General features: G+C 47.1%; 1 protein-coding gene across 2 annotated transcripts in view; it reads right to left on the reverse strand.

Moving 5' to 3' along the window:
• Positions 1 to 24,014, reverse strand: part of LOC111157597 (regulatory factor X4) — a 140,726-nt gene that overhangs the window by 17,991 nt on the left and 98,721 nt on the right. For both annotated transcript variants that reach the window (XM_022519144.1, XM_022519145.1), the window contains 5 exons: positions 20,979 to 21,123; positions 16,494 to 16,588; positions 15,950 to 16,067; positions 4,690 to 4,809; positions 4,189 to 4,350 (listed from right to left, as the gene is read on the reverse strand). In XM_022519144.1, coding sequence (XP_022374852.1) covers positions 4,189 to 4,350; positions 4,690 to 4,809; positions 15,950 to 16,067; positions 16,494 to 16,588; positions 20,979 to 21,123 — 640 coding nt within the window. The remainder of the gene's footprint in view (positions 1 to 4,188; positions 4,351 to 4,689; positions 4,810 to 15,949; positions 16,068 to 16,493; positions 16,589 to 20,978; positions 21,124 to 24,014) is intronic.

The raw sequence follows: 24,014 nt of genomic DNA on the forward strand, positions 1-24,014 counted from the left end.
ATAAAAAAAAAAACAATGAATTTTAAAAAAAAAAAAAAAATAAAATGGAAAAAAAAACAATATGTTAAGTAAAAAAAAAAAAAAAAAAAAAAAAAGAAACATGGCAAATGCATTTTATAAGATACACAATAATTGTTTTCCAATTCACAATATTGGTCAACGGAATATTTGCCCAAGTCCCCAAATTTAAGAAACCTACCACAGTACATTTTCTAATACTTTGGTATATATCAGGGATACATGTCTTTTATAATGCAATATCTATAAAACCATCCGTGTTGTTAGGAAATTATGTTAATGTCTCCTCCAAGACCATGACCCACATGCATGCCAAGATCCAGTCCAATTTAGCTGTGGGATATTTCAAAAGTGGTGCTTGAGAAAAATATTACACATAGTTTTATCTAGGATGACATTTTTAATGCCCCCTGGAGATGTCTGAGAACAAAGCGGGAATGTGCCAAAATCTTCAAAGGTTACGATCATCTGAAGAGAACCTGTTTCACATTTGTATTTCTAAGAAGCTACTTTTATGACTCTTGAACACATTGTGCAGAAATCTCTGAACACATTTATGATATTCCTGGGGGTCTGACGATCACACCTGCCACACCTCGAGGCCTCCACAGCGCTGTGAGGAAAGCCAGGCAGACCCACTAGCCGGACAAGAATTATGAAGAGATTCTGGACATCCTGCCTTCACAGCCCTCCTGTCCCCTTCTTGCCTCACAGTCTCCTGGATGAGCTGCCGAGGAGCTCCCCCTACAAACCATTTCTGCTCCACAACGCACGACTGTCTGGTGTGCATGGCTTCCCTGTTTATTTTATTTTCACAGTAAGGACGTTATCACCGATCGGCTCACGTGTGTCTCCCGGGGCGGTGGGGGTGAGGCTGAGAGCCCTTCTTACCGTCCTGGCTCCTGCCTTGCCCTATGCTCCGGCCTGGGAAGGACCCCCAAGCGGCTGAAGAGCTATGAACAGGGCTCAGAGTTCTCTCCCCGTGACTAAGGTGGTTCTTTCCCCTACGGCTCCTCTTCCCAAGCCTCTAAGCAGGAGCTACAACAGCCCACAATGGAGGGAAAATGGGAGGGTTAGGGGAAGGGGGCGTGTTCTTCCTCCTCAAAGTGGAGACAAAGCACGATTCCAGGTGCATCCATGTAGACACGTATGTGATGGCGGAATGTAAATTCCCACGGAAGGTGAGGGCGCTTTCCAGCCGCGTACCCAAAGCAAAATCAAAGCTCTATCTAATGCCAGTTTCTGACCCCCTTCCTTCGCAATACTCTGAAGAATCCAGTCTCCTTAGCAGTCCCCGACAAAGGACGTTGAGTTCCTTGGCAAGTTTCTGCCCCTGGCACAGTGCACACGAGGGCAAGCACCTGATAGGCTCTTAAGCACCTGCTCGTTCCTGAGTAGCGCTAGTTCTGGAGAAGGAGACTTGAGGCAAGGAATTAATAGAAGATTCCTAGGATATATATTTTAGCTTCTCTGAAAAGGACATGCTGTCTCTTGCCTCCAGGTCTTTGTACTAATGCTTCCTCCCTCTGCCCAGACCACCTGCTCTCGCATTATCCAGTCTTCACAGACCCTCCAGACGCACGGCCTCCCTTTGTGCTCCTCCCTTCCCTGCTCCCAAATCAGCCCTAGTTAGCACCCATCAGATCGTGAACCTCTAAATAACATCGTCCCAGGAGGCAAGGATCTGAAGTACTTAGTACATAGAAGCCACTGGAGAAACAGTTATTGGATAAATGGGCAGATAAACGGATGGACCCGTAAACGAATGAATGGGTAAAACACAACATCCTAAATAAGGCAATCTCACCCTATTCATTTGGTCTTCAAAACCATGCGATTTAGTCCCTAGTCTATTCTGAAAATAATTCTAAGTAGAACTAGGATAAAAGTAAGCTCAAGCATGCGGTGAGGGTCTGGAGGAAAACACAAACCTGGAGCATGAGGGAAATGAAGACGACTGGGATTTCCTCCGGTGCAGGGGGAGCGGGGTGAGCAGCGACTGGAGAACGAGCCTGCTCACAGGCCCGAGTTCGGGGTGGTGGACTCGGCCCCCGCACTTTGAGGGAAACCAGTGCAGTGGGCAGCAAGAAAGTGGACAGACAAGAGGAGAGGCAGGTCACCAGCTTGAGAATCCGCTCGATGTCCGCAAGAGGTGGGGGAAGACCCGAACACACGGAGATGGTGGGATGGGAAGAAACAGGTTCGTCAAAGGAGCCTTCATTTCCCAGCTGCTCTCTGCAGTTACATGAGCCCCTGTGACTGAGTCCTTGCTGGGGGGATGGAAACGGAAGGGACACGCACACCCTGCAGGCCAGGAAGGTGCACGCTTTGGGAGCATGCGCTCTCCTCTCCCCACCCACCTTCTACTTCTGTCAGCTGGTTGCAGACTTGACAAAGCCCAAAGGCAGTGGGCCTCTAGCTGGTGTGCATCCGAATCACCTGGAGGCGTGTTGAGCGAATCTGTGGGCCTCGCCCCTACAGTTTCTGATTCAGAAGGTCTGTGATGGGACCTGATAACAAGCATTTCTAAGACGTTCCCAGGAGAAGCTGGTGGACCAAGTATTTCCAAATGGTTGCATTTAAGAGGGCCTCCTCTCTACCTGAACACCTTGCCAGGACTGTCTGTAAGCACGAAATCGCTCTCTCCTGTGTTAACTCGAACTTTTGGATCTGTTTGTTACAGTGGCTTAGCTTAACCTAGCTAAACTTAACCTAACGAATACAGGAGCTGAGGGAAAGATTTGAAGCCGACTCCCAGATTTGGATTTGGGTAACGGGGAGAAGAGTTAAGCAGGTTTGGAAGGAAAGATGACGAACGGGTCATCACAGTCTTAGAAGCCCTCCACTCTGCAAGGACTGGTGCTTCGGCTGGCCCAGCCCGACCCAGGACCCATCTAGCAGAAGGTCGTCTCTGCCTTTCATTCCTCTCCTGTCGGTTCTCTGTCAGCTTCTAAGACTGCCTTGGCATGTCCCCTCTCTCCTGCAGGCTTCCCTCCTGCCTGCCAGAGTTCAGGTGGGAAGGGAGGGGATTGCTGCTTCCTCTGGCGTCCAGAGCTTCCCCATAGCCCCCACCTTCTAGGCATTAATCACAGTAACCCCTTTTATCTGGATTGAACCTCACTATTAGCAAAGTGCTCTTGGCTTTCGTACCTCCTCTGATCCCACAGCAGCAACATGAGCTGCTCTGGAGGCATACACACGCGCACACACACACACACAACATGTTATCATATACTAGCGAACACATGTTGAATATGCCAACGCCACAGTCTCATTTCCACAAGTCTCATGAGCAATGTCTTAAGGACATTTGTTGAATGGCTGAGTGAGTGCGGTGCCCAGAACAAGGGACTTAACCTTTGTCACCCTTCACTTCTCCGCCACAACCTTGCAGTGTTATCGTGAGACAACTACCCCAGTGACACCGGACCTTAGCAACTAGTTATTATTATCCTTGCATCACCTCTTCTCAATTTTCCGAACTGTGTCTTGGCATTCGAGATCCTTCAGGATGTGACTGCAGCTTACACGTCTAGCCTCACAGGATGCCTTCGCGGACCTCCTACTGAAAAGTTTCCCGTGCCCTGAGAGAGCCTCACACGCCCCCAGCCCTGTGCATCTGTTCGCACCGCCCTCTGTCTAGAAGGCCCTTCTGCTCCGCCGTCCTCAGTTAAAGTGAAGAGCCACTCCCGTGTGAGGTCCTCCTCGGGGCCTCCCACCAGAGGGAGTCTCCGCTTCCTCGGGAGCCCCAGAGCACCAGTCCGCACCTTGCTTACCGCCCCCGCCTTGCCACGGTTGCCATGTCTTAGCATATGGCTTCCTGGCTGCCCTACTTTCCAGAGATGCCGCTCAATTTCTGGTTCACAGAGAGCTCCCTTTCTTGTTTTCAAGAATTGGCTGTGTATTAATTTATGTCATATCATTCTCATCATTTCCGTGGCTTAGTTGGGGAGGGTGGCGGTTATCATGTACTCCATCTGCCAACTTGAAAACAGAAGCAAGAAGAATATGTACCTACGAATAAATGAGTAACTGCAAGGCATCTATAAATCCAGGCAAATACTTGGCATTTGTGGGGGGGGGGGCGCTAAGGGAAAGAACGTTTTTCCAGAAAGCTCTGGCTTTAAATACCAACTCCGCATTCAGAGCCTGCGGGAGGCCTTTCATTACCTGTGGTGCTGAGGCCAGTGTACTCAGGGGATGGGTTGCTGACCGGGGAGGACGGAGGTGGCACTTCCACGGACGTGGCGGATTTTGCTGGTGAAAATGATGGCACTGGGGAAGGGGTTGGCGGGGTGGCCTCTGTCAAGACAATCTCTTCTCGGACTTCTGCTACGGGTAGAGAAAGGGTGGGTCCTCAGAACCAAAAGTCAAGGCAAGTTGTCTTTAAAGGACTTTAACAATTGGAATATTCCTTCTCATCTGTGTCATGTCACCCCCTGCTTCAAGCCCTCTGATGATTTGGGCACCACCATCATGGCAGGCAAGACAATTCCACACACGTGTGTGCCCACTCTAAAGAAGAAAAAGTCATCATTGGTTTCACACCACTTGCCCTGCCAACTACAGCTAAATTCTTTGGAAGACAGAGCTGAAGAAACACAGAACATGGAAGTAAGGATACAAATCAAGTTGCCAAGTAGGGCAATTCCCAGGGAAATGCCAGCTTACCAGTGCTTCCTTCTCCCTTCATGGCTCGCATGAGCTCATTGGCGCGCTCCTGACAGTGCAGGGATTCTAACAGGTAGAGCACGTAGTCATCAAACATCAGGTGAATTAAGTGAAAAGACCCTGGTGAGAGAAGATCCGAACAGAAAGGTAAGTCAGGGCAGCTCAGGTACACCCCTCCACCTGCTCAGCAGTCCGTAGTTCCAATGCTCCGTTCAAGTCTCTCATTCTCCGCTCCATAATCCTCTCTGCATGGTCAAAAGTTGCTCCTCTTTGCTGTATCCTCAGCCTAGGCTAGTGCTTGACATCAGGTAAGGGTCGCTAACCCTTTGTAGCAAGTGAGTCTTTTCCTTGCTCAATCTGGCTCATCAAAAATGGCACCCATCGAGCCATCTGCCCAAATGCTATTGAGCCGTCTGAGCCCTCGCAGAGCCACTGGCCTCATCCTCATCTGGGCACCACTCACTTTGTTCAAAAATCTTTCATTTTTATCTCTGCCACAGGTATGTCTTATTTCCCCAATTGGACTTTAAGGATGTCCACGGCGGGGATTTTGCCTTCTAGTTCCTTATACTGATGTACCTGACATAATTCTGGGAGCAGAACTGAAAATTAAAAATTGCAACAACTGAATTACTTCCTTAAATGTTTCTGAGACATCTGTTTAACACATGGTTATTAGAAAAGGTATTAGGGGATGCCTGGGTGGCTCGGTTGGTTAAGCCGCTGTGTTTGGCTCAGGTTGTGATCCCAGGGTCCTGGGATTGAGTCCCACATCGGGCTCCTTGCTCAGCGGGGAGCCTGCTTCTCTCTCTGACTCTGGCTGCCACTCTGCCTGTTTATGGGCTCTCTCTCTCTCTCTCTCTCTGACAAATAAATAAATAAAATTTAAAAAAAAAAGGTATTAGATCGAGAATGTATGGTATTCTCAAATAGCATTCTTCATTCTTAGATTGTTTATAAAAAGGGATGGCAACAATCCTCCCCACGGATTTTTCCAAGGGCCAGTCTCTGTGCTCAAAATCATATCCTCTGATTTAATCTCTACAACCACCCCATAAGGTAGTTATATTCCTATTATAACACATTATTTCAAAACCATCTTTTCTTGTATGTCATGCTGCCACCATGGCCAGTGGAATGATCCACATGTGGAAGGGGCTCAATTCATGTCTGCTGTAGTCAAACAGGAAAGCCAGAGCCAGAAGGGCCAAACCTTCTTCTCTAGTTCCTTGCTTCCAACTCCCAAGGGGACATCTCCGTGTGGCTCTTCTGCTACCCATGAAGTATCCAAAACTTCTCACCCACCTATGTACAGCTGACCTCCTCTTCCCATTTCCCTCTAGTTTACTTTTTTAGAGGACCTGGAAGACCCTCTGGTATTACTTCTACTGTGATTCCATCATCACCACCATGACTGTTATCACTGTCTTAGTCGTAGTCCTCATCGTTGCCTTCGTCATGGTCTACCGAATGCTTACCATGTGCGCAAACTCTACGAAGCACTTAACACACATCTCCTCCTTACCACAGACTGGGATAGGTGGCACTGTCCTCCCTTAGGGAGCAGGAAAGGAGTCCCTCCATTAGCGGTACGTAGGGATTTGCCTCGGTTTGGTCTGGCCCCAAATCTGTTTCCTGTCCCCTACAGATCATCTAGTTCAGTCTACTCACGGCACGGATGGGAAAATCAAAGACCAGGTCCCAGAAGGGTCCTTTGAGTTGGGAGCTGTGCCTTTTCAAGTCTCAGGAATAGGGTGCTAGGGCTATGGCTCCAGGTGCACAGCTGGTTAGTACATGATACTTGTCAGAAATAAGGTGTTGGGGGCCAGCAGGGGGTGGGGGTGGGTAACTGGATAAAACCTCCTTGGTGGAATCCATCAATTTTTCCTTTTCAATTCCACCTTCTTGGTAGAACTTGTCAATTTTCTTTTTAATTGCACCTGGCTTCTTCACATACACACGGACACACATACACACTCCCTTATAGAAGGCTATAGAGGAAAATCCTCAGCTTAACTCTGAGGCCAGTGGATGTCCAACAGGTCACATACACCAACTCTTATATCCCCCTCTCTTCAGAGCCTGCCACAAACTCTGGTCCTGGTATCCACAAAGCTCAAGGCCAGGGTCCCTGTCCTATACTTTTCCCACATTCTTCCTTCATCCCCAGGATGTTGTGTCTGTTTGAAATTCAGAAAGGAGTAGATTGTGCTAAGTCACAGTGAGATGTAGCATCCAAAACTAACTTTCCATCCACTTCCCCAAAATGGGTCCCATGAACCACTGAGGAGGTTCAGCATTGTGGGTAACTGCATGGGCGCTGGAGCAGTGCACCCAGGCTGACACCCAGCTCTGCCACTTAGTGACTTTGACCCTGGATGAGTTACTCCTAGTAAATGTTAACAACAGAATCAGCCACTTCTTGAGCCCTTGCTCTATGACAGATTCATTATCTGTATGTAGATCTGTGTAAATGTGCAGATTTATTATCACACTTAATCCTCATCACAACTATAGGAGATGAGTGATACTCTCCTTTTGCAAAGGAGGACACTGAGACCTAGAGAGGTGAAGTTAAGTGTCCAGTGTCACACAACTAATAACTGGCAGAACTGGGACTTGAACCTAAGACTGTCTGATTCTGTGCAGCTCATTAGGCAACACAGCTCTCGAAAACGGTGGGGGGGGGTAGTACAACCCCTTGTTTTGCTTACAGAAGTACTAACCATAATGAGGAAAAGGACACACTAGCTGTTTAATGAATGGTAACTACTATTATCTGTAAAGTCCCTTTTGCTCCTGATATTTTAAGATCCCGTAGGATATCATTATCATAATATGACCATTTTGCTCATATAGCCAAAGAGGTCAAAAGATAGCATCAAATACTTAAAAGGGTCTTCAAAATGAAAAAAATATTTGCTGCAATGTTGCTCTAGGTCCACAAGGATAGAAAGATAGAAACACGGAACGATGAATTAGAATGGAAAACTCTAGATAATGGAAATGGGTGTCGTAGTTTTATCCCAGGCAGATGCCTTTGAAGTCATCCATACACCCTTCTCCTTTATAGACAAGGAAACAAAGATCTGATGAGGTGAAGAAATTTGCCCAAGACTGCACAGGGAAAAGCAGCATATCCAGGCTGGGAGGCCAGTACTCTGGGACAAGTGTTGATTCCGAGCTTCAAGCTCCTTCCTTCATGGCTCTGATCAGTTCCCCAACTGGTCTCTAATTGTAAATCACCTTTTGATGAGTTTGTAGAGCTACTGTTGCCTGCCTACTGTTGTGCCAAGTGCCCTGAGTCCACAAGAAACCTAAAGCTCAGATCCTGACTCCACAAAATCTACAGGGTCCTGAGTAGCAGAAGTCAATCATTAAGATAATTGGGCAACAAATAGTTCAGTGCTAGCGGGGGAGGGGGTGGGGGTGTGCAGCTGTCATGGGAACAGTGCAAGGAGAAGAGGGCAAAGTGAAAAGGGGGAAACAAAGACTGAGAGAGAAAAAAAGGGGTGAGGGGGGGCAGAGTGGAGGGAGGAAGAGAGAAACATCAAAGACAGACAGCCGCGAGAGAGGCAGTTACAGCTAACACCCTGGGCTTTCTCTCCCTAGTGCTTATCACCGTTCCCTGTACTTTATAACCTGTATCACGTGCCTCCCTACACTTGACTACAAGCTCCATAAAAGCAGATGTTTATCTGCCTTTTTTCTCCCCACTGTACTCCATAATCAGTGTCCACAACAGTGCCGGGCACAGAGTAGAGGCTCAATGACTATCTGTTAGATCAACCAATCAACACGGCGCAAGCCCCGTGTACCATATGTACTGTACTGAGCTCTCTTTCCAGCAACACTGTGAGGCAGGCGTTATTATTATCTTCAACTAATAAACGGGGAAATGAAGGCTCAGAGGCTTTAAACAACTTGCCTAAAGTCACAGAGTTGACATTTGAGTCTGCTGTGGAAAAAGGTATTAGGACACAGACAAAGGAAATTTTTGTTGCTGTTGCTACGTGTTAACGTAGTTGAACACATTTCATAGCATCAAAGCATTTCTCTTTTCTTATGAACAATTTCAAATATATAGAAAAGTACACAGAATTTTAAAATGAATGGCAGTGTACTCAACTCCTGGCTTTATAGCGTCTTAATATTTTACTGTGTTTGAATCAGATTTGTTTTTTAATTGAAGATGAGGATGAAGCCTCTGTGTTCTTTTCCTTAGTTGTATTTCTCTGCCTCATAGCATTCAACCTGAGGTAATCGCTGACTTGAATTTGGTATTTATTTGTTCTACTCTTACTCCATATAATTATGTACCCATAAATAACATACAGTGCTGTTTTCTGTTTTCCCACGTGACGTAAATGGTATCATACCTCACAGAGCAGTCTACTACTTGCTTTTGATAATCCATCCACATGCAGGCACGCAGCTCGAGTCCGATGGCCACTGTCCGCATATACCACACTTTATCCATTCTCCTGGCGATGGAATTTAGGTTGTTTGTAAGTTTCCACTGTTGGAAATTGACTCTTACGAATATTTTCTGTACCTCTTTTCTTGTGTCTGCTGGGTCCAAGAGTTGCCTGCATCTTCGGTCTTAAGAGATGGTGTCCCATTACTCACCAAAATTTTTTACCGTCCTACTGATAGTTTATGAAATATAATCCTTGCCAGTCTGAAGGGTGTGAAGTGTTATCTTATTGTCTTTATAATTGGTATTACTCTAATTACTAGAAAGGTACACATCTTTTCAAATTATTATTGTCAACTTGAATTTCCCTTTCTGGGAATCACCTATTCATATTCTTTGCTCATTTTTCTTTTGGGGTATTGGAATAATATTGGGGAATGTGAATTTCTATTGGGGTATTTAAACGATTTGTTTACAGGGATTTCTTATATATTCAGGTTGTTTGTTATATGCACTGCAAAATATGTTCTTTTCTGTGGCTTTTATCTTTTAACTTTGTTTATGATGTGCTTAATAAACACAATTTTGAAATCCAAACATATTTATTTTTGTAATATTCTATGATTGGTCTTTTTTTGTGCCTTTTAAAATAAATAATATACTATTTCAAGATCATAAAGATATCATTCCTTGTTTTCTTCCAAAAGGTTTAAGGTCTTTTTCCCCCCATTGAGATGTTTCCTTTCAGAAGTTGTAGACAAGGGGTCTAATTTTTTTTTTTTCACTTGTCCCGTACAAAAAAAGGCTTGTCCAGAAGAAATTTGCCCAATCCACTGATTTTTAATGCCATCTCTGTTATATATACAATCCTCTTATTTAACAGATAAGGAATGAGGATCTGATGAGGGGAAGACAAGTTTTGTATCTGTCTGTCTTGGGCACCTCTGTTCTGTTTCACGGCTCTACCAGTCTCACTATGTTACAGCCCCGCACTTAGTCCATAACAAATGTGAGTATCAGGTAACCAGACCCTACATCTTGTTCTTTACCTTCAAAATGTCTTTACTAACCTTGGCATTTTGCCTTTCCACATGAATTTTAACATCAGATTGTCAAAATCAAAGGGAAAAAAAATTAAGAATTGGTCTAGAATTCTATTGAATTTGTGTATTAATTGGTAGAACGATCTCTTTGATGTTGACTCTTTCCAAACATGAACAGAGTAGATTTCAATAATATTTTAAAAATTTCTCCTTGAAGTTCTTCAAACAATTTTTGTTAGAATTATTTTATAGGTATTTTTTAGTTTCCTTGGCTATTTTGAATGGTATATGAGTGTGTATTTATATATACTATGATATACACTTAATACATGTTAGTATACACTTCCTATATACACACACTCAATTATATTTTCTAATTAGGTTCTGGTTTATGCTAAGAATACCAATGATTTGAAAAAAAAACTCAATCGAATGATCTCACTGAATTCTTCTTTACGCTATTAGTTTGTAGACTCTTTTGTCGGCCATCATGTCATCTGTAACAAAAGGCAGTTTTTGTGTTTTCCTTTCCATTTCTTAGATTTCTTTTACTTTTCTTATTGCATCGGCTAGGACTTCCAGTCAATATTTATTAGAAACAGTGTTAAAAGGCATTTTTGTCTTCATGATGTGAATGGGAAAACTTCTAAAGTTTCACCAGTTAGTATGATGTTCCCCACAGTGTTTTGGTTGCCCTTGAAACATATTAAGTAAATTCCCCTCTATTCCTAGTTTGCTAAGAGTTTTTAAAAATTACACGTGGGAGCTGAATTATATCAAATCATTTTTCCCCCCCTACATCTATAAGGCATATGATTTTTCTCATTTAATCTGTTTAATAGTGTATGTCGATAAGTAATTTTTCTGACTTTGAATCATACTTGAATTCTTGCCATAAACCTTAATCATGATCTCAAAAATTTTGCTACTGGATTTGATCTACTAGTGTTTTATTTAGAAGTTTTCATCTATATGTGTGGTTGGGTTGGAATTTTCTTTTCCTCTACCATTCTTCCAAGATTTTGAAGTTGAAGTTGTATTAGCTTCATAATTGAGATTACATCAGCTTCGTGAGTTGTATAGCTTTCCTTTTGTTTTTATTGTCTGAAACATGTTCATTTTCATTAACTAAGGATTTTATATTTCTTAAAAGTTTAGTAAAAGCTATCTGTAAAAACATTTATGCCTGATGTCCTGGAAGGAAGAGACTTTGACATCTACTGCGATTGTTACTTGATCTTTTTTCTAGCATCCTATTTTATGTTTTTTTTTGCCATCCTGGTTCCATGCTTCTTTTATCTTGCCATCTCTTTTCAGATTTTTCCATTTTCCTTTGTAAATTATGATGATTTAGTGATGAGCTCTTGATTTATTAACATATATCTCACACATTAAATCCAAACTGTATTTTTTTCAGTGAAGTCTAAGATTATTTAACATTTGGAGACAAAAACCTTACCGTGCTTTAACCAGTCCTTGAAGCTTCTCTTCCCACCACCTCATGTTATTTTGTAGCCTGGGGCTTACTTTTATCTTTTTTCAACATGAAAAATATTTTTTAAATGATAGTAATTAAATTTGTTTGCAAATTTAAGAATTTCTCTCATCTTGAAAGAGGGCCCCCAAATTATTGGACATTCCTTCCGTGGAAAATTGAGGGTCTCTGCACCCTCTTCAAACTTGGTCGGTTTGTGACTGCTTTGACCAACAGAGAATGGGGGAGGTGACAACTTCTGGGCTTGGGTCATAAAAGGCCATGTGGCTTCCTCCCCGGAAGAGGGAGCCACCATGTGAGAAGTTTAATTATTCAGAGGCCACCATTGCAGTGTGGACACTGAGCCACATGGAGTGCCCACAGAAGGCATCCTGATCACAGCAGTCCTGTCTTCAAGATATCCAAACCCAAGCACAGACACAGGAGGGAAGAAGCCTCCAGGTGATTCCAGCCTCCAGCTGGCAAAGCACCACTTGCCCTTGAGTGTTTCCATCTGAGGTTCCAGACATCATAGGGATAAGCCAGCCCTGCTGTGCCATGTTCAAATTCCTGAACCACAGAATCCACATGCATAATGAAAGTACCATTTTAATGCCACTAAGCTTTGGGGTAATTTGTTACACAGCAACAATAACTAGAACCTGGTTGTTTCTTGTATCCCAGACCTTTATTTTTCTTCTTGCTGAAATGCATCCTTTAAGTGCTTTTTAAGTGATGTTCTGTGGGGCCACATACTCTTAGTCTTTGTAGAACCGAGCGTGTCTTTACTTTGCCCTCAGTCTTGAATGATGGTTGACAGTTCTTTGTTCTCAACACTTGGAAGATATCATTTCTGGCATCCCTTATTCCTCATGATGTTTTGTTCTCTCATAGCTTCAAAACATTTTAAAATCTAAAAAATCCATCAGTGAGGATTAAACAAATTTGTCTTACCTTTCGGTGCTCAGCATCTGAGTCCAAGGTGTTTGTCTGAGTTGTGGAAACTGAAGCAGCATGGGTTTCGTGGTCAGGCAGATGTGATTTTGAAACAGAGCTCTGCCCCTTGCCATACTGATCTTGGGCAAGAAAATTCTCCAAGCTTCTTTTCTACCTATTATTATCTGCTTCGAAGAGTTAATGTGAGGACAGAATGTAGTACATGCCTTCTAAGCATTTACTATAATGAGCAGCATTATCCTGCCTTTGCTTCACATTCTCCGTCAGACCTCACAGGTTGTTGCAAGAATTAAATGAGGATGTGCCCAGTATCGTGCCTTGTGCATGCTAGGCTCTCCATCAATGTTACCTTGTTTTTATGAGTAGTATTCAGCTGCACAAAGCTAGACGAGGTGGTGGCTGAGCAGGAAGAACAGGGCTCTAGGATGGAAAAGATTCAGGGGCCTCAGCACAGTCTGTGGTGCACCTGTGGGCCAGCCCCTCTCCTCCGGGGTCGGCTTCCTCCTGAATACAGGAAAAGCAGTTCCTGCCTCCTAGCGCTTGGCAGGGGCCTGGCTGATGTGTGCAACGTTTGGCAGGGTCTGGGTAAGAGAGCCGGGCCTGGTCACCTACGCCAGGAGAAGCAGTGTGGAAGTCTCCGGTCATGGCCACCTGGTGTGGGAGCAGGGTGCCTGACGGGGCTGCTCCCACGTGGCCCCCTAAGCCCTTCCTGAGCAGCTGAACTACGACACTAAGCCAGAAAACAGGTGCGTGGGCAGGTGAGAATGTGGGCTGTGAGCAATCCTGCCCCCTTGGTGGGCAAACCTGGGGTGGCTTTTCCAGGAACCACGGTTGCCTCCAGATGTTCCCAGCAGTGAAATCTGGGGCACGTGGTGAAAACCCAGAGTAAAAGGGTAAAAGACACCTGCACTGACTTGGGATCCAGGTGTCCTCTGAACGGAAATCACATCCGTCGACGGAAAATACACGGGTGTGAGGGTGTGTGTGTGTGTGTTTCAAAAGTAGAAACTATTTTCCTCAGCCCCGTTAGGACTCAAAGTTCATCTCCTGCCAGCCTGCCTTTGCTGACTGATTTTACTAGAAACTGCTGCTGGCAGCAAAGAAAGATCGTCTGGCTACTTCAGTTCACAGCATAGGCTCTTTTCAGTGAGCAGGAATTAGGAAGAAAAGAGTGAAAAGGAATTAAGGAGAAGAAAGGAGTCAACTACCTTTTGAAAGAGGCCGTTCTGGGCAGAGGTGGCAGAGGACCCCCCTCCCCCGGATCGCTGTGATGTTCCCCACCCTCACGGCGTGGTCAGCCCGCACCACTGGGGCGGCAGGGATCCTGTGGGAGTTTCGAGCGAGATAGAGCTGGCCCCTGCCACTGGGGGAGGGGGCCGGTGAACAGAGGGCTCTTTTTCCTAATTAGCTGTTTTTATACAGGGAACACATGACCCAAACACAACCACCAACTGTGTCTTTGACATATACAGGCAGAAAGGGGGAGCTGGGCTTTTGTCTGCTGCGGATTCTTTCAACTTGCCTGTCACCCCAAAGCTGCCGAATTGCACAATGAGTCGGATGAGCGGGACCACAGCAGACAGTGTGCTAAATGGACTTGGAAACAGGTATTATTTCAGCCCGCCTCGGGTTGGGAAATACTGACAACGTGAAATTGGGTGAGCGGCTCCTTGCCTTTCCTAAGAGATCTGTGACCGTTTCTGCCATTTGCCCAAGTTTCTGGTATATCCTAAAACAGTGCGTGGTTCAAGAAAGAAAGGAATACATTTCAAGGAAAATGTTTCTTGGTAATAAATCCAGCCCTTTCACAGAATCCTAGCTGTTCTACTGTCCTGATTTCCTATCATGTTGTTAACTTAGTAAAAACAAATGAGTTCCAAGAATCCTGCCAAGTAAATTACTTTCCCTGTCTAATGAAGGGGCCTCCGTAATCTATATAATCAGTTTAAGAATGAGCACACTGAAGATTAAGGGATAAAGCGAAAAAGGAGGCTTGCTTTGTGGACGCGGGTACGTATATTTGGGTGCGATGTTGTGGATTCTTTGATTTTGAAGCAGTGAACGGACCACAAAAAAGTTTCAGCCATTTGCTGGCTTGAAAGCAGCGATGCGCAAATGGTTTTCCCAGAACCAGTGGTGACATGTGCTAACACTAACTGCTGGAAGTCATCAAAACGCCGTGCCCGATGGCCCTGCCCAGGTATCGGCCATCAGAGCATTTCCATGCACCATTCACAGAGAATTTCCATCTGTAGCCACGGTGCAGGCCAGTGCCTAGAACTTCCCAAGGCCGAGATTAAAGAAATCCACAACAAAACACTTCTCCAACTGGGGAAACACAGTCTTTCATGGGCAGAGCTGTTTAGAAAAAATAGTGCCGCCTTTGTTTTACCACATACTCGCTTCGTTGTGTAGCACAACTGGAAAATGGTGACAAGACCATAAAAAAGCTGTATGGAAAAGTGTCAAATTAAACCCGAAGCAAAACCCAGAGCCGATTGGCTTAATTGGAGGTAATGAGAAATGAAACCACAAAGTCAAGTAGTGAACTGAAGCAATTACCCAGAAAATCTACCAACAGCCCTTTGCCGAAAGCCTCAAAATTTGAGGTGAAAGTGTTTGGAGATTTCAGATGTCTGGACGATGCCTTAGCGTTTTTCCTCACTTTGCTAACGAGGGCCTGGACTCAGTGAAAACGAGTAAACCGTGTCCCACAATGTAGCACAGCATTCACCCTGAGTTGGTGGTTCGGTTCCTGCCTGTGGACCAGCGTGAGCACCTCTGGGCAGACGTTCCAAGTCACATTACTCTGGGAGCAGTAGGTGTGGCCTTGGGGAGGGAGGTGAGGAGCACCCAAAAGGGTCAGCAAAACCAAAGGGAAAATGAACATGAAAGTCCTTTTCTAGGGATCCGACTGAGGCACAGTGTTAAAGAAACCTTTAGACACTCTTCCCACTCCTGGAGCATTAGCCAAGCTATATGCCAATGTTCCCACTCAGAGGCTTTCGGTCTTGGGAAGGCCACACTATGAAATTCTGCAATTCTGCAAATTTGGGACGCGGTGTTCACTGGGGACACCTGGCCAAAGCGGAGCGCACCCAGTGTTTTTCAGTCCTCTCTAAACTCCAATAATACTAGCTGGGTGAGAACCTCCATCTTCAGATTTGCATATGTTAGCACACAATGCTGTCTTTCTCCCTGAAAGTCCAGACAATGTCAACTCCTTCCAGAAAAGCTACATTTCAGGGTGATGTCCTTGTGGGCTCAGACACAGCAAGTGAGATCAAGGATGAATCTAGAGAGGTGACGTTCAAGCACCAAGTCCAGAGAGAAAGTGTTTGGATATGGTGAGGGCTGGGGCGGCCTTACCGAAGCTGGGGGCACTATGCAAGGTCATGTCCCGGATCACCCTTGTGCCAAAACAGGACCACATCAAGAGGAACTGCTGGGCCACTTTCTTCAGGGACCCTTGTCTCTTGGCAGCCACCTACAAGAAAGGGAACAGCTTAAACGGCAGTCAACGTAACCTTTCGTTTATTACTGACCCCCTGAAAAATGTCAGGAAGGCTTATGGGTCTCCAAGTTCAATGCTATGGAACAATGGTTTTTGACTTGCTGTGTCTTCCAGCAAAAAATATGCTTTAAAGAACGAAATCTTATGTCAAGACCAAGTGCACACAGCAGATAAAAGCGATGCTGACCTGGCTGAGTCAGGGAAAGGAGACTCATGGTCCTGCCTCCTGCAACCCCTACCTCCAGAGGGGGCCCAGGCCTCTCCTCAGAACTCCAGGGCTCCGTGGCTGCTGAGGAACATTCAGACAGCTCAGCGTGGGGCTCTCTATCTCCCAAGTGCCACAAAGGTGAATGGTGGGTCGCAGTACCTGGGCTGCTCCTTCCACTCTGGGTTACCAACCTTCACAACACACCGGTCCACCATGGTGTCTAGCCACTCAATGTAGGACTCGATGGGAGACTGTTCCTCCAGGAGGTGGTCAAATTCCTGGTACACTGTCAAACAAAGGAGAGACCCCCACATATCACTGCAGCTGTGTCTACACAGAGATACATCTTAAAAGAACAAAGGAATGAAATTGAATAGAACAGAACTCCAGTCTTAACAGAGCATTCAGGTTTTAGAAAATACGCCCCGACTTACCTTTCTAGGCTCATCTTCGCCACTTCTGAGCGCCTGAGAGCCTGGCTCCCATGTTTAACTTGCCATGCCCTCAACAAGCCCTGCTTTCTCAGGCAGTTCCCTCTGCCTGGACTGTCTGGTTCCTAGTGCCCAGCCCACATGATGCCTCTCGTGAAATCCCTTTCCTCCTCCACAGGACCCTCGCTGGTAGAACTGATCACTTGTCTTTGAAGCTTCCAGCAGAACTGGTCACTCGTCCTCGAAGCTTCCAGCAGAACTGGTCACTCGTCCTTCGAGCTTCCAGCAGAACTGGTCACTTGTCCTCCGAGCTTTCATAGTACTCTATTATCTGTATCCCCCACTTCGCTGCATTGCTAATGCTGTGTGACAGTTGTGGTGTGTCTCCGGGGCCAGTTCTCTGTCCGGGATCTTTCCTAGCTGGGGTCTTCCCCGTATGCGGCTGTTATCCAGGATGTGCTTGGTTGCATGAACAGACCCGGGCAGCACTGCTCCCTTGCTCCCTGCCCCGTGGCGGGGCACGTTTGATAGTTCAATGCTTCGAAACCACAACTATATTGGGCAAGTCGCCCAACCAGCCTCTCAGGGCTCAGCATGCAGTAGATGCTTAATAAATGTTCACAGTGCAAAGGAAGCAATATCTGTGCCCTTAGTTTCTGCGTTAGGAAAAGGAGGATAATGGTGCCACTTTATAGCCCGTCTTCAGCTGCTCGTCAAATAACCAGTCCGGAAGGGCTATGGAATTTGTGAAGCACTAGAGAAAAAAGAAACCTCGCTGGGGTGACCTCCAGTTTGAAACATCTCTTTTCATGACCGTTTTGTGCTTTCTGCATGTGGAGCTCCATGAACCAAACCACACCTTTAGATCCACACCTTTTTTTTTTTTTTTACAGTTTTCATTTGTCCAAGCCGTGTTTGGTCTCCCATTCACAGGCCTATCTGAGGTGCTCCGGTTTCCCGAGTTGATGACTGCAACAAGACATCAGCCACCCGCCAGGGAGATCAGAACAGTTTAGAATGACAAGGGGCTTTATTTATTTATTTATTTATTTAAAGATTTTGTTTATTTGACAGACAGAGATCACAAGTAGGCAGAGAGGCAGGCAGGGTGGGGGGTGGGAAGCAGGCTCCCTGCTGAGCAGAGAGCCCAATACGGGGCTTGATCCCAGGACCCTGGGATATGACCTGAGCCGAAGGCAGAGGTTTTAACCCACTGAGCCACCCAGTGCCCCGAAAAGGGGCTTTAAATGTCCATTGAGTCAATATCAGTGTCCTTTTACAGAGGAGGAAGCTGTGTTTCAATGAGATTAAAGGTCCCCCTTGAAATCAGAGGGTGAGCAAGTGCCAGAGCGGGGACAGAGCCCAGGTATCTGATTTCTCTTTGGGGTGCTTTCCTCTTGATGGCCCCGTGGATGCATCAGGCGCTATCGTGCTTCTGTCGACGATGGGGAGGACGACAGAAGTGGCGGAGACAGTGCTTACGGCTCACACCTCCTGGGGTCTTGCCGTGTGCCAGGCACCTTCCTCACTGCTTTGCAGGGACACTCTAGTCTAAGCCTGCAGCAACCTCGGGAATGTGATAGCGGATTCTCAGGTGCTGGCTGAACCCAGATGAACCACCCAAGGAGGCCAGTGCTGTTATTGCTCCCGTTTTCCAAAAGGGGGGCGGAGGCACTCAGCGACGCTCTGCAGGTCTCACCGCCAGCGAATAGCAGAGGCGGGTTTCAAAGCCAGCCAGACCCGACGCTCATCTCCCAAGCACGGCACCGTCCCAGGCCCCCTTCCATCACCCTGCGGTCTCCCCGTGTCAGAGACTCGGAGGCCGGGGTCACTGGGCGCAAGAGCCAGGGATTTTTGGGCACCCCACCCCCCTGCTCTTACCACGGTCATGCTCATCAGCACGCTCAAGTCCGAATGTGCGTTCTTTAATTTAGGGTAAGCGAGCATTCCCAGGAAGGGCTGTTTCACTGAGGAGACGGACACCCCCTAAAGCAGGAACGCACAGGCTTGTCAACTGCTGATAAGGAAAGGAGGGCGCAGCACATAGTCGTGGTCAAGAACTTACTGCCCAGCTGTCTGGGGTAGGGGGAGGGGGATCTGCAAGGATGATATTCACGTGCCAGGCCTGCTGCCTTGGGGGCAGGTGCCCTTGTTCACTCTGCTCCCCCCTTTCCAGGCACTGCATCATACAGAGGTGTCCTCTTGGGTAACACGCCACCATTTGTGAATTACTTGTTCAATGTCTGATCTTTCATTAACTCTGAGCTCCACACGGGAAGGGCACTGTCCATATTACTCATTGCTTTTTGCCCCGCTTCTAACACAGTACCTGGGCCACGACAGGCGTTCAGTATCAGCTGGGATGAACCAAACCTCAGCACTCCCTTCCTCTGGAAGAAGAGCACACTCACAGCTTTAAAGGGTGCCATTCTGTCCTGGGCCGAAGAGAACCTGAAAAGGAAATCCCGAAACGTTTTCTTCTTGGAGAGGCTGCAGTGATCTCCGAGGTGTTCCAGCAAAGGCTCAGAGCGTGGTCCCTACAGCAAGCGATGGGGACCGCATTGTTCCCTGTGAGTATGGGCGATGTTTTCCTCCTCCACAAAAGGTGCTGTGGGGGCTGGGGGGAGAGCTGGGTCTCATGCTGCTGGGAGTCGTGTCCTTCTCGGTTCCCATTCATCTGTCTGGCCCAACCAGACAGATGGTTCCCATGCATCCATGCCTGGCCTGGGCTGAGGTCCTGGAGACACAGTGATCAGAGGTACAGCTAGTGCTGGTAGGCAGCTGACACCGAAGCTCTCTGTTGGCCTTGTAGCAGGGAGCAGGGACAAACAGAACAGGAGCATGACCATAAGAATCTGAAAAGACCCCGCAGCCTCTGGAACTTGCCCATATCTCATCATTTTTGTCTTCTCTTCTCCTCCAAGTGAGTAGCACTGGAGCATGGTGGTGAGGCCAAGGTCAGGCCTAGGTCAGGGGCCCCGCTCTACTGCTGGGGGTAAGGGTCACCTGCTCTCTGAGGCTGAGCCTTGTGCTCTGTAAAATGGGGGCAAGTGTCTTCCTCGTGGGGTTGGTGTAGAGAATTAACAAGATTATGCCCGTGGTAGGTCTGGCCGAAGACCCTGCACAGAGGAGGCCATTTGTGAACTCCCGTCTTATTTTAGGGAGCACCTCTAAGTTCTTACCAGGGGCAAGCAGGCTGGCGGCTGCTGTGGAGGAAGGAACGAGTACGCAGGGCGCTCCAGGAAAGAAGTCCCAGGGAAGGACCCCAGGGTTCAGGTGTCAGCTGCTCCTGTGGCTTCTGAAAAGGACTCAGTGGGAAGGGGGTCTCTAATAGGAACATCTTTCCGAACCTAGTTATTTTTAACCACCACATGCTTAGCCTGGCTGAAGAAAGTTCCCTCAAGAGGACATGCAGAAGGCACAGACTGGCAGTCTGAGGGGCCTGGGGTGCTCAGGAGAACAGGCCCAACTTCTCAGGGGATGGCCGACCTCGCACAGCTTCCCGTTTCCGCACTCCTGGCCCCACCCAGGCATGAGAAAGGGAGGCTGAGCAAAGCCAGGAAGCTGCCAGGAGACCCGCATCCAGGGCCACTGGGTGTGGGAGGCCCGGGGCCGCAGGCTGCGGTGGGCGCGTGAGGAACAGCAGAGGTGTACGGACGGTGGCGGTGTTCTCTGGCCCCTGCACATCCGCAACTGCTAACAACACCCGGCTGACCTCATCCAGACAACAGCTGGAACATTCCCGCAGTCTTTGTCCACCGGGACATGAACACATGTTCGCAGAAGTGCACCACCATCCGTTCCCTCCCCCCGCCAACAATGAATGTGATGGCAGGTTCGCCTGCCCATAGCTGGGCTGACTCGTGCCACCCTCCGCTGGGAAACAGGCACAGTGTATCCGGCTGACTCCAGGCTGATGTATGCGCGGACAGGCAACACACTGCTGTTCTCATTTTTTTCTGTCACCTATGGGACTACGCCCGGCACCGAGAGTCACAGGTGGGGCCTTCTGCCTGACACTGTGCGCTGCCCAGCAGCACCCGGCTCCCTTTCCCCCAGAGATGTTGACACACGTCCTCTAAAATCAATTAGCCCTCCCATCTGGGCTGACCCGTTTAACAGGAACAATAAGAGGGAAGGGATCCTAGGGGGAAGGACAAGGTGGGAATGCCACTTAAATATTTACGCACTTTTTCTTTCTTTTAAAAACAAAGAACAGACAGACCCCTTGGCGGAGCATCTTACACTGGATGATGAGTTTCCGGTGCTCATCGCGGGAGTCCTCCATGGTGTAGAGGGTTTGCTTGGTGATGCTGTTGAGGTCCACGTTCCTCCAGTCTTCTAGCATTTGGAATGTGATGTCTGCGCTGTGGATCACTGTACGAGATGCCTGTAATCCAAGCCAATTAACTCATTAGCTCGAGGGCTGTTAGGTTAAAACCCCGGCACGTTATTTTCTTTTGAATGAATCTGCATAGGGTATTTTGCAAACTACTTTGAAATTCAGGAAAACCCCATTTCAGGAAATCAGCAGATGAGCCCATCACTTGGAAGACCTGTACAGTCTTTTCTCTTGTGGCTCTCTTCTCTCAGCTGTGTAAAAGATTTCTCCAGGGTGGCCGAGGCCAGACCACACCCTGCTGTTCCCAGCCCCTTTGGTCTTGACCCTTGGGGAACAATGGGATGGAGGCCAGAGACCCGTCAGCCTACAGATGTAAGCTTGCAGGATGGGAGCGCTGTGCTTAATAACCCACGTGTCTCTCGTGTCCGAGAAGCAATGGGCCCAGACCATGGAATGGTCCTGCTACCCATGGGCCAATGACGGTTTCCATCTCAGCAATCTGGCCATGTGTCTTTTTCATATAAATGCATTCTGAAGCAGTTTATGGTCTAGCTTTCTCTTTTTGCTTTTTGGTTTTTAGGTGACTATCATGAGGAGAGGAAGGGAAGGGGAATAAAACCTTGAGACTCAGTTGCTCATTAACGTGCCTGTGGTGTTTGCGCCAGCACGCTCATGTGCATATTCAACCTGTGGTTTACTCCGCAAACCCTGCAGTTGGTGAATGGGAACAATACTTGGGACCACCAAGTTCAACAATGCTGATAAGCAAAGAAAAACATTTCCAGATTCATTTCCTTTGCTTGCATGTTTTTAAAATGTTTAACAAAATGGAAAAAAAAAAGATTTCTGATACACATGGACATTAAAAGTCTCCTAATGCGTGTGAATTTCCAGGCAAAGGTAAATACTGACAACCTCTTTCTCCCCACTCTGAGCACAAGTAAATTCTTACTTAAATCACTATAGGACTTTTTGAAGGTCAGCGGCCTCGAATATATGAATTATGAATTGGGTCCATCTCTAATGATAATGAAAACAACCAGAAGTAAAGGTCTGGGATTCTGGACTCAAATATATTGAATTCAAGTCCTGGCCTTGCTGCTAACCAGCTGGCTGATTTGGGGTGGGTCAGCAGATTTAACCTTGGTTTGCTGATCTAGAAAATGGAGGGAAGAGGATGTGCCTCTGAAGGAGGCTGCTGTTGGGGGACTCCTTGAGATAATGTTTGAAAAGGGCATAGTTTAGGGAGGAAGAGCTCAGTACAGGAGCTACTGTTACTCAGGTCCGTGCTGGTTGTGGTGATGCAGGGACACCTCAGGGCCAGGGCTCATGGCTGGGGGCCAGCTGGGGCGGTCCTCTCTCACCCTGCCCGGCAATCCTGCCATGATGCACGCTCCAACTACAAGGTCACACCCGTGGTGTGGCCTCCTTAACCCCTGTGTCTCAGTCACACTCACGTGCCCCATTATTCTCTATTTCCATTGTGTTTCCTTCCTAACACTTAGCACTTTTAATTAATTATTCTTTCGTTCACATTTTTTTCCCTGCTCAGGGCAAGTACCACTGAACATCGTGTCTGACATATAGTAGGCGCTCAAAAGATTCTGTGCAATGAATGGTCGAGACAGGAATGCCAAGCTGCTTGCTTAGTGTACCCGAAAGGGCCTGGGTACTTAGATCCTGGGTTTCAACATGACTTGTCTTGTATGTGTTTAGGAAAGCTTGCTGGGATGGATATTAGCTGGGAAGTTCCATGGGGTTTCCTTCCTGTCACCAACCCCAGTTCCTCTGGCTGGTCCAAAAGTGTGTCTGTGAGCTTGTCCCATGAAGATGGAAAGGTAGCACATGCTGATTAAAATACGTACCACGTGTGTGGGAAGCGGAGCATGAGCTTGTGTGTGCATGTGTGTGAGAGCACACACACGTGCTGGCGGCTGTAGGTACAGGTATGGATGTTTTTACCTGCATGCATTAAAGGCTCAAAGGCTTCCTTAAACTGCCTGAGCCCCAGAGGGAGGCATCAAAGCCATGCCTAGTTCTCCAATATGATCGAACCCCAGCTCTTCCAAGCTGGGGAAAGAACCAGAAGGCATGCACCCTCAGAAATACAGCAGTGTTTCTCTGTTGTGCCAATATTTGTTTGCTACCCTAAATCCCACTAATCTGGTAGGGCTCTGCCCTATTCCGGAACAGTGCCCAGGTGTGGCCTCTCTCACAACCAGCATGAACATGAAGGTATAACTCTGGTTTCCAGATCTTCCAAATCACCCGCTGCGCCATTTATGCCGGGGGCAGGGTAGCAACAGTGAGATGCGCAGGGGTGTAGTTCTGTATTCTGAAAGTTCCGTAGTTCTGTAGTTCTGTATTTTCAGAATACAGAACTGGCCTGGAGGCTTCCTTCGGGTCACTCTAAGTAGAAACCCCTCCCTCCAACCTTGACCTTAAATAAACAGCACTGACCCAGAACCCACGGTAAGAGGGAGAGGGGGCAAAACCCACCCACACAAAGAAGGCAGGCATATGGCAGGCGGGAGTGAGGGGGTCCTGCCAAGCTTTAAGAGGCAGTGGGGCTGACAAGGAGGACAGTGCCTGATGGAGAGGAGCTCGGCCCATCCACTCACTTCCTGCCCTGGGAAATATGGCTCAGGGGCTGTTTAGCTGACATCTCCTAGGGTCAACTGTTAACAATGAAGAAAAAAAATTTTTGAACACATGCAAATCAAACAAAACTAACCCCACCCATCTGAGGGCCAGATCTGACCTGTAGCCACCAGTTTGCCCCTTCTGCTTTAAGATCATTAATGTTCTAACGAATGTTAACTGGGGCCTTATTAGGATTCGATTCCCTTCCTTAAGGTGTAAACTTAAGAGAAACATAAAGCTTTATGCCATCAAATCATCACCAAGGACTCATGGGGAGATATTCTGCCTTTCACTGT

This window comes from Enhydra lutris, unplaced genomic scaffold, assembly GCF_002288905.1.
Source record: "Enhydra lutris kenyoni isolate GAN:26980312 unplaced genomic scaffold, ASM228890v2 scaffoldscaffold55, whole genome shotgun sequence".
NCBI lineage: Eukaryota > Metazoa > Chordata > Mammalia > Carnivora > Mustelidae > Enhydra > Enhydra lutris.